The sequence below is a fragment of the Diabrotica undecimpunctata genome, chromosome 1 (genome assembly GCF_040954645.1).
Source record: "Diabrotica undecimpunctata isolate CICGRU chromosome 1, icDiaUnde3, whole genome shotgun sequence".
Classification (NCBI taxonomy): domain Eukaryota; kingdom Metazoa; phylum Arthropoda; class Insecta; order Coleoptera; family Chrysomelidae; genus Diabrotica; species Diabrotica undecimpunctata.
The window spans coordinates 189,083,590-189,095,256 of record NC_092803.1 but is presented as its reverse complement, the minus strand read 5'-3'; the positions used below and the strand labels follow the sequence as shown (position 1 = coordinate 189,095,256).

Below are 11,667 nucleotides of genomic sequence, written 5' to 3'. Positions count from 1 at the left end.
CTTTGAACAATTTTCCATGGTGGACGTAACTCTTCGACCCCTACGGGAACAATCAATATTTTGTGAAATACTTCTTCATCTAAATAGGTTTTAACGTGCATCACTTAATGTCACGCCAATTAACCACAGTTCCATCTTCAGCTTTGTTTCGATTAACCATTATAAGTCTTGCAAGGGGTTTCCAATCGTGTTGTATAAACTTCATATTTTGGAACTCGTTATCCATAAACTTTGATCGCTCAAAATTAGTTTTTCGTTGCTAGTTTCTTGGTTGTTATTAAAATACTTTTATAATTAAAGAAAAATATTTGGAGATTGGCTACTTTGCAACTATCAAGTGGATAATGGTTTTTTTGAAACTAACAGACCAGGAGATTGATTATTTTGTAGTAAAAACACAAATGTCTAATAACAGTACTTAATAAATTAAAATAATTATTAATAACAAAATTCTATACTCTTAAGACTTCGTCGTTATCATTATCGAGTGGTTCGCAATAAATGTCGTCTTCTTCAGGAACGCTTGGAACATTTTCGTAATGTAGGTCGTTGTTGAAATAAGCCAGTTTTGGATCATTTTATCAGTCTTTGCCGTAGTGAGTTTCCAGTAGCTTCCTTACGTCCTTCAATTTCTCTTTGCAAAAGTTCCCGACTCCTATTCCATTTGGATCGATGTTAATGGTCGATCTTCCTTTTTTTTTTAAATACTTCTAAACAAACCGATGCTTGAGTTGTAGCTTTCGTCCCCTTTAACCAATACGACGTTATTTTGTTTTCTTGATGTTGCCAAACAAATCCTTTTTATTTTCGATATCTGAAAGTACTAACTCGCGCTTTAAATGTAGATAATGCTCCGGTTTTCCAATCGTAGAACTTGAAATCCATATTGGGGCGCTGTAAAGTTGTACTTTGCGGCTTGCCATGCATAAAATTATTTGGTTTTTATTCTGGCCTCCATATCCGTCACACATTAATCTTACGACACTGATACCTTTTAAATCAGTATTAGACAGCCTGTGATACATTGCCGAAGCCACTTGATAAGTGCCCTTGCCATACTCATCCTCTGACCATACAATTTTCCTTCGTTAATGGGGCTTTATGGGAAGATCGAAGGTAGGAGAGGAGCCGGCCGCAAACAATTATCCTGGTTAAGGAATATTAAAGAATGGACAGGAATACACAATACAGGCGAGCTGTGTCACGCCGCCAAGAACAGAATTCTAGTAATGAGATAGTCGCCTACGCACTTTGGTGTATGGCATGTTAAGAAGAAGAAGAATGGGGCTTTAGAATATCCCACTACGATTGTCAAGTTATGTACATATAGCTGTCTGCTGTAGTACGCTGCTTGATCCGGGACTTTAGGCAGCGGAAGGCTTTTTTGCAAGTCGAAGGATAAAGTCAATAATTCAGGCTTAGATTCCTTTAATAATGCAAAAAAGTCTTTCGATCTAAGCTTGTGAATTCTTTTAGTGGCCATGAGAGATTGCTTCACCGATGGTGTCGTTTCCTTTGAGATTTTTTCAGTGAATGAAAGTTTCAGTTCCTTTTTTACCTGTGTCTCTGGTTTGGCTTGAGCATTGTAAATTTTCCAAAGTTTATTAATACTCAGATCACCTGATGCATACTTGCCCTCACTTCGACCCCTACAGTAATGAGACCACGCATTTTATAATTTTAATAAATTTGACCACGCTCCTCAGTTTCTCTCTATATAAATGCGTTCGTTTGTCTCCTCCCCTTTTCTCACATGGAAGATTACTTTCCCCTCTAAAATTGTTCATTATAGTTCAGAGTCGGCCCCCTGTGGTCCTCAAGGCATTAGTGAAAGTCTTTTGGCAAATGGGTAACTTGCCATCTGGACCTTTTATGAAACACTTGCATGTAGTCTTATTACGATTGACTCCAGTTTTTGGGTGACGTCTGCGAACAGGATTTAACTCCAGGAATTGTAGTATAAAGGTGTTTTGTTTAACTTTCTCTTCATTTTTATGAAAAGCTTCATGCTCGCTCCCGTCGGTCTTGCATGTTGGCATTTTAGGCGCTTTCGTTTCCCCATACCTACAAATAAATTAAATTCACATTCTATTTTAGATATCTAGTAATTATATGTCCTTCATTTATGAATACACACAATACAGAACAATGAAAATTATACGTGTTCCCTACATTTTGACAAAACTTTCAAGCATGTTGCACTCACGACATATGACATTTTTTCTTCTATATAGATCTAAAAATATACTAACCTCAGACGTTTTTTTACATTTCTCGCCCATTTTTCTGGCTGTGCGACTCTTTTTCTACACTTTGTAGGCGTTATTACTTCTGGTGTTGCCTCCATTTATTACTAAATTGCAAAAACTTTAGAGAATAATGTTCCTGTTCTCAGCTTTGACACTAGTGTGATCGCCATCTTAAAAATCACCGACCACGTGATACAATCTAGCGCTCTGATTGGTGCAGAGGTGTATTGGTTGTTTTGAAACCTACACGACCTTGGAGAATGGTCGTTTTGAAACAACAACCAATTTTCTCCATTTAATTTCAATGAGAGTTTGGTAGTTATTTATGCATAGCTGGATGCCTCTTTTTACATGGAATTGGTAATTCCGTGTAAAATGTGTAATCCATGGCGTATTCAGGTCAGATTGTCCAAAAAGTGGATATTGGTTGTTTTGCAAGTAAAGATCTCATATGTAGCTAGCAACACATAGCCACCTTTGGAATGGACATCTTTCGATGTAGGTGAAGTTAGCGCCATTTGTTTTGTTATAACCCATGGTACAATGAACACTATAAATCTGTAGCTTGGTTTCAAAGATGGCCAACTCAATTTTTTTGAAAATTCAGATATTGACGGATTCTTGTGTAAAATAACATGGAGAATCCAAATCTAAATAGTTTTGGGTCAAAAATGGTCAGAACAATGTTAAAACTGCATTTGAACATGCAACAGAATCTACTTGAAAATTTAAAAGCTTACCTTCTATATCTAATGTGACTTTACATGGTTTCTCATGCTCTTGTTTTACATTACCAATAAAACCTAACTCTAAGGAATTTTCCTCACACTCACTATGATCGTATTGCACTGTGTTCACTGAATTCTTTTCCTGTATGCACGACTGATGTGGCCTCTTTTGTGACAATTGTAACACTCTTCTTCGCAGGACAACTTTTTGGGTTATGATTTCTTTTACACCGATAACATGATTTCACTGGCACTTGTTCAGATAACGATTGTTTTGGTAAATTTTTGCCAATTTTTGTCACCCAACTTTGATAACACTGTATCTGACTCCAAAAATCTTGTTTGATCTTCTACCGCCGCTATACTTTGAGCTTCTTGAAGAGCTCTTTCGAATGTTAAGTTACTTTCAGTCAGTAATTTTCTTCTTATTGTATCTGATTTCAATCCACAAACGAACTTATCTCGTAAGGCTTCATTTAAGAAGTTACCAAATTGACAGTGCTTGGAAAGGTTTTCCAACTTTTGAGCATAATCTCTTAATGGTTCATTTGGCTCCTATTTGCTTAAATAAAAGTTATACCTCTCTGCAATGATTAATCGTTTTGGACTATAGTGCAGAACAAGAACATCTTTCAATTGCTGGTTTATTTTTCATCCGTGGCAACTGTGGTGCTAACAAATCCTTTAATACCTCATACGCTTCCCCTCCCATAAAAGTGAGGAACATCGAAACTTTTTTATTATCTTCCACCATGTTACCAAAGAATATAGACGCTAAGCGTCTATATTCTTTGATGTTACAGTCAAAAAGCTCTTCCATACGCTCAATATATGAGGCTATGTCAGAACTTTTAGGGTTAAACTGCTCAATATTACCAATTAAAGCCATAACTTTCACGGCCCGCAGATCCGACTATCCTCGTCGCCAAATATGTTATATACCTATTTATAGTAATACATATAATAAATAAGACTCAACTAACTTATTATCGACTCAACATCTTATTGCTTTTGATTGCATATGTTTCATTTGTAATGTAAATTTCAACACTGCGAAACACCAATATTTCGTTCTGTCAAACTCATTGGAGGCTATTTTCACTTTCACTACTCTGATCTTCACCGGTACCAATGTGAAATGAAATGCAAAAAATGTCCTTAATTATACCAAAGATATAGACGCATTTACGATATGACCGATCTTCATTCTACGTCTTATCTCGGCGATTCTAATATTTTCTCTTAGTGATATTCCAAGTAAGGTTGGTTCCATTGTTCTTTTGCACTTACTAGTTTTTAGCAGATTTCATGGAAAGGGCTACGGTCTCCAAGCCGTAGGTAGAAACTGGTAGTATGCGTGTATTATACACCTTTTTTTTAAGTTTATAGGAATGAAGGTGTTTTTCAAGATATTTTCTAGTTTACCGAAAGCGGCCAGTGCCAGTTGTGTTCTCTGAATTTCAGTATCTTGATTTGGTTTTCCCAATTTCATAAGATGGCCCATGTATAATGCTCCACATTTTCTATGGTATAGTTTTGTATTGTTATATTTGTTTGGTCATGGCCTATTATTTTTGTTTTACTGTAGTTCATTTTTAATTCTACCTCTCCGGAAATATTTAGTTTTAAGTTTTCTCTGTAAAAAGTACATAAAAAACGAATCGTGCATACCTATTCAATTAACGCTACACTATTTGGGTTCATAAGTATTTATTATATATACATATATTTGTTTCTCTCAGTGAAAAAAATAGCCATAACATATTATTTGCTTTTCAATGTTTAATACATTAAGTTTAAATATGTTTTATAAAAGTGAAAAAAAAAAAGAAATTAATAAATATTTTTTGACTTCTAAAAAATAGGCACGTAGTTGTATCAATCACAAGGCTCCTCATTATGTTCCTCTATCGGTTGCATACTTTCAAAAACAAATTGGACGACTGCCCGTTTACTTCTATAATGGCCACTCCAAAATTGTTTATTGATACTTTCATGCTGAAATACTAGCGTTCTAAGGGATTTATCATATTCTTCTACGATTGTCTCCATCTATAATGCATATATGCGAAGTAAGTAAATTTACTTGGAATATAAAATCTAATGTATAAACAATTATTACATAAAGATTGACAAAAATTAGTTCCCACATAATAAAAAGCATACAGGGTGACACTTTGAAAACTTTCCATTGTTAATATCTGTAATGTGTCGTGCATAACTGCAATATTAAGGCACATAATAATTGTTTATTATTCTGTGATTAAGGTCTAAGTTAAACTTCCCGTGCTCGTATCGATATCAATAAAGTGTTATGAATCATTTCAGCATATTCCTGCCTCATCAGACACTTGGGCTGATACAAATTCAAACTCGGAAAGTCCAACGAATGTCTCCTAAAACTTGAACACTGCAGTGGTTACCGTACAGAGGTGCCACGTGCTTTGGCGGGCATGAACGAAAACGATTTAATATTATAGTTTTCTGTCCTCTGGGCTATACGAAATGTGATATACGAATGTGTATACGAAATCACTATTCACTTCACTAGTAGTGAAGTAAATAGTGATCAGTGTAGTAGTACCTGGGTAGTACTATACTGAGAGACTGAGACTTGTGGCTCGGGAGACTTCGGAAGCCCTGAAGAAGACATCAGAGAGGATGTCGAAAGCTCGGCGCAATGGAAATCAACGCGGTTCAACCAGGAAGACTGGTGAGTTTGGTTTGGTGGTAATATTAATTTTTATAATAATATTAATCGTAGCTCTAGATTTAATATATATACCTTCAAACCCTGTTAAACGCTGTAAACAACACGAATGCACTGAAAAGGGCTTAACAATCAATACAAAAAAAACAAAATCGATGGTGGTCGAAAAAATTAATATCGAAGACTAAAGACTAAAATTAGATAACAAAATCCAGAAAAAGGTGGAACATTTTAGATATCTGGGTAGTTGGATTGACTGCAAGTGAACTGCAGAAAGTGACGGGGAAAATTTCCCCAAGAATAGAAATGTCACGAAAAAGCTTTACTAACTGGTGTTCTGTATTGTGCAGTAGAAGTCTGTCATTGACCACACGTCTAAGAGTATTGAAGTACTACGTCTGGTCCGCTTTGTTCTATGGATGTGAAACATGGACAACTAAAATAAAAGATCTTATACAAATTAAAAGCGTTCGAGTTCTGGTGTTACCGTCGCATGCTCAGAAGCCCGTGGACAGCACACGTATCTAACGAACGTGTGCTAGAGACCATGTACAAAGAGGGAGGGAGAATTGATCATCATCAAAATAAGAAAGGTATATATATATATATATATATATATATATATATATATATATATATATATATATATAATATAATATAATATATATAATTAGTATTTCTTGGGTTTAGGTTCAATAAAATATATATTACATGTGGAACTAGATTTTATTTTCCATAGCAATCAACGTTTCGGCAGGAAACCCTTGCCTTTGTCAAGATTCTAAAATGTACATGTATAGGAACAAACAGTTATTGTAAAATATGTATATATATGACTTATCAAAACGTAAAACGGGACACAGACATTAATAAACTGACAAATAAAAGTTGATATCTGATATCTCTGGTTTACTGTCATTAGTATATAATTATTTGTATATGAGCGTATCATTGATGTTTTCGAAAAAGGTAAGGTGGAGATATGTTATGACTTTAAGAGCTTTTTATGGTGTTATATTTATTATTATTTAAATCAGATTGAAATATATTTTATTTGGGTTTTGTGTATCTTTTTTGTCATTTATTGCGTTAGTATTTCTATTGATTCGTATATCTCCCTCTTCTTTTTGTTTTGTTCTGTTTTTGAAATTTTGATGTTTTCAAAATCAAATTTATGCTTCTTCTCACTTTCATGTTTTGTGAGCGCAGTGACGTTATTCTTCTGTTCTTGTCATATTTGTGAGAACGAATTCTGGATTGAAGCAGTTGACTAGTTTGGCCGATATAGACACCTTCATAGTTAATACATGGGATCTCGTAAACAACATGTGATTTTTTAAGTTTTAGAGTTTGTGTTTTTAGTTTTGTGAAATATTTATTTAAAAGGTTGTTGCCTTTGTGGCCCACTGTTATATTATGTTTTGCTAAAAGATCTGTTAATTGTTCGGATAAACCTTTTATATATGGAAGAGTTGTGTAATTAGTTTTGATACTGTTGGGTTTGTTGTTATTTGTGTTGTTATAAAATTTATTAAGTCTTGATTTGAAAATAGTTTCGATTAGATGTTCGGGATATGCAATCTTTAGAAGGACATTTTTTGCTTTTTTTATTGCAGTTGGTCTGTATTTTGGATCTGTTATTTGTATAGATTTATCTGCAAGATTTATAATTACAGACTTCTTATGGGAAAACGGATGATGAGAATTGTAGTTAAGATATCGTAAAGACCATGTTTCTTTTGTAAACCACATGGTTTTTACTGTATTGTTTATGCGATATAAGGTGATATCCAGAAAATTTATTTTATTATTTTGTTCAATTTCTATAGTAAAATTTAGTTTTGGATGGTAGCTGTTGAAAATATCTAAAATTTCGGTTATTTTATTTGTTGGAATAGCACAGATACAGTCATCGATATAGCGGTAGAAGAATGGTATATTAAAATCTAAATGACTCATGACAGATTCTTTTAAGTCTTCCAGAACCAGTTGAGCAATGCCACTAGAAATACTTGCACCCATTGCACATCCATCTATTTGCTGGTATATTTTGTCCTTATATAAAAAGTATGTTGAGTTTAAGGTTAACTCTACAGATGATTGGAATTCTTGCAATGGGATGTTACCTTTTTCGAAAACATCAATGATACGCCCATATAAAAATAATTATATACTAATGACAGTAAACCATGAGATATCAGATATCAACTTTTATTTGTCAGTTCATTTCACAGTATGAAATTTTCTTGACTCCCAAAGTATGCTTTTTAGCATTTTAGGATATTGGGGTATGTTCCGAAATGCCAAAGCTTAAATAAGTAAATATTCAATAAGAAACGCTACAACCCCGGATTTTATTATAATAGTCTTCAGTCGTGATTCACCGTACTTTCAGCTCCACAACTGATCAAAATGTGTATCGTTTATTATTTTATACCTATTAAAAGACAATATACAGGACAATAAAACTGAAATAGAGCTTACTAAGAATTTATACAACAAACAAGTTAAAAGGGATAGAGTTATTAGAAATAAATGAATGTTACCTTATTCCATTTTCTGCCTCTACATTGCTCTATAAGAACAGGTTTCAAATCAGAAAGGAAAACAATTTCATCATTATTGTCATCTGCTGTAAATTCGCCCACAGGTTCCTGGGTACTTTCATATGAAAAACCTTTAATTGTTACTTTATACTTATGTCTACGTTCTAAAAACCCAGTGTACCATTCACTTACATAAATATGGGGCTTAAACGTATTTATTACATACCTAAGAAGCCGTTTGTGTTCCAAACCTATTACCTAAAATCGCCAAAAATATTACATTCAATTTCAAAAATCTTTATCTTTTAATAAATTCAGCTTCAAATTTACCAATCGACTTACCTGTATTTTAATGAAGACATTTTCTACATCACCAAAATTGGTTAATCTTGTCCATTGATTAAATTCGTGTTGCGCGTTACCAATTTTTATTAAGTTTTTAAAATTAAGTGTTGAAAAATATAAGTAGTACACGTACCAAGGCAACCTACGACAATTTGTATAAGTCATTGTTTCTGAAAAAATTACAGAATAATACAACAAATGATGTACCTATATATATATATATATATATATATATATATATATATATATATATATATATATATATATATATATATATATATATATATATTGCTTGATTGTTTGCTTGATTGTATAGTAACTTCCAGTTGGAGCAGAGGCGGCGTAGAGTGGGCGACGTGTAGATTTATATATTAATTAAACCTAAGCCACAAACCCGCCGAAAAAAGTGCTTGCGTCGCTATCGCTCGCGAGAAATTCCTGCTGCAATGCACGTCACCACTGGTGCTGGCCTAAAAGAGGGTATTCCTCTGAAATCGCGTTCCTATCGTTAGCGAAGAATTTCCGCTGCACGTCGCTGTCCAAAACAAAATAGTGTATTCTCCATTCGTCAAACAACAGCCTCCCTCCGTACACTGCAACTTTTTGACGATTTTGTTTTCATGCTGTTTGTCGTCAAATCAAAGCGTATAGTGGAGTCAAAACTCGAATATTAAATATAAATCCTAGGGCATTTTTCACATCTTGCAGTTGTCGTTGTCATAGCTGTTGGTGTCTGCACAAAACATTTTTTGGTTTTATACAAAAAATTTATTTGTTGTTTTCAGGTTCCAGCAAACGCTGAGAATTGGTCAAAGATAAATTAAAACTTACCATAAAGCCTTTATCGTACACAAGATGGAAAAGCAGAATCGAGGCAGTTAAGTCCATATTATTTCAATTTGATGATTTTGTAGGATGCATAGAAAGTTTGAAAAATCAAACGGATAAATCAGACACTTTCAGTGATTGTAATTCAGTATTAAACGAAATGCTTAGTTTAGAATTTGTAATATCTTTACACGTATGGTATGAATGGCAATCTGTAAGCATTACCCTTAAACATTTGCATACATTTTGTGACTGGATCAAAGAATATCGGCAAACTGGATTTGAAAAATGCTTGTCTGATGCTCAACAATTTATTGACAGAAGCTGTTATGATGTGCCGAACGAATTTAAAAACAAAAGAGAAGCGAAAAAGAAAAGGGTCTTTGATCCTGATGGCGAGGATCAGCATATACCTAGAGTGTCCCAAAAGCCGGTATGATGCAAATTTTTGTAACACTATGCTTGATTCAATTATTTCCAATATAGATTGGAGATTTATGGCTTTCAATCAACATCATGAAAGTTTTCTGTATGATGATATAAGTAAATTAAAAAATATTCCACACGAACAAATATTAAAAAATTGTCAAGATTTACGAGTCCTACGAGTGGGTGAGAGCAGTGACTTTCACCCTTACGAATTATATGAGGAATTACAAAAACAATTATCCCTAATTTACCTAACTTTATAACAGACGTGAAACAGTTGCTTCAATACATTACAGATAATAACTTAACAATACCAATTAGTACACCCTCCGCTGAAAGGAGCTTCTCAAAATTAAAACTCATTAAGAATTATTTAAGGAGTACGATGTCACAGGAAAGACTTTCTGCGGTCGCAATTTTGTCTATCGAGGCTGATATAGCATCCAAGCTAGATTACGAGCACGTAATTAAACAATTCAGCAGTGTAAACAGTAGAAAATTTCTGTTCCTGTAATATCTAAAATTAAATTAAAATTAAATTGTTTTATAACGTGGGTAGATCTTAATATCTTAAATGTTTTTAGGTTAGTTGTAAGTTTGAACCAGATGAGTAAAAATTACACATGTTTTTTATTTTAAAAAATCTGTCTTTGGGCGCGAGCAGAGTGCCTCTAAAAATGTATCTTGCCCAGATAAAATAATGAAATTGCGCCGCCACTGAGTTGAAGTAAAAATTTGTCCAACATAGCAAAAAATGAATCAATAATTTTACTAGATAGTAGGGATTGGGTTTAGTGAACGGAGTATACAAAATTTAAGTGGCAACAATTTTACTGCTTTCCATTGTTGTCATAGTTTATATTCAAAATAAAAAGTTAAAAAAACAAGGTTCTGTAGGTTGATTTTTGAACTTTTCAGACTGAGGCATATCAAAAATCTAGTTATAAATAATTTTCTATAGACAACAATTTAAGTTCTGGCCCATTCCAACAAACTTAAACAATTTTTTTATAGATTCTAACTGGACTAATAAAGAAACAGTAAATGAAAATACATATATTCCAAAAGGAACATAACAAGGAAACATACTCAGCAAAATAACTCAACTTAGTAACTGTCAAATAAAAAAATAAATAACAAAAAATATATAGGCATCAGACGTTAGGAATCATATATATTTCCAAAAATTGTAACACCTTATATATTTACCAAAGTTATAATGATTAAAAGCACCAAAATATTAAAGCCAGTAGCTTATAATATGTTAGTAGAACTACAGATCATAAATATATATTTTTAATACGGCTCTACCTTTTAGCTTTATTAGGAAATTGATTATTATATACATCCATCCAAAGACTGGTCGATTTAATAATGTTGCACCACTTTTTACACACCAAACTTAAACGTAATAATAGCCGAGCTGGAAGGAACGTAAGAACTTTCATTATAATTTCCTCTGGAAAATAGACGTCATTCAAAAATAACCCATTGCTGGTATCAACTTCAAGAGGACCATGAAACTTAAATTCCTCAACAGGTACATATAATTTGGTTATTTTATCTTCTTTAGCGTTGGGTATTTCCATTGTGTCAAAGTATTTAGATTTGAAATCACCGATAATCTACTTTATACTACTTTATCAATAATTAATCTCTTTTAAAATAAAAATGACTCAGAATTCAGAAAATATTTTTAAAGCAGAAAAACCGGAAAACCCATAGTATAATCACAGAATAAGAAACAATTGTTTCTTATTCTGTGGTATAATCAACATTCCTTCTCCTTCTTCTTCCAGTCATTTGTTTGGCCTTAGCTACCAGCGGCAAGC

The 11,667-nt window shown here is 33.3% G+C and overlaps 1 protein-coding gene across 1 annotated transcript; it reads right to left on the bottom strand.

The window, feature by feature from the left end:
• Positions 1 to 4,678: 4,678 nt before the first annotated feature.
• On the bottom strand, positions 4,679 to 11,569 carry LOC140441817 (F-box only protein 44-like). The gene is made up of 4 exons (XM_072532751.1): positions 11,147 to 11,569; positions 8,576 to 8,720; positions 8,234 to 8,491; positions 4,679 to 5,029 (listed from the first exon to the last, which is right to left on the bottom strand). Exons 1-4 carry the CDS (start codon positions 11,422 to 11,424, stop codon positions 4,856 to 4,858), a joined length of 855 nt encoding a protein of 284 aa, XP_072388852.1. The 5' UTR covers positions 11,425 to 11,569; the 3' UTR covers positions 4,679 to 4,855.
• Positions 11,570 to 11,667: the final 98 nt, after the last annotated feature.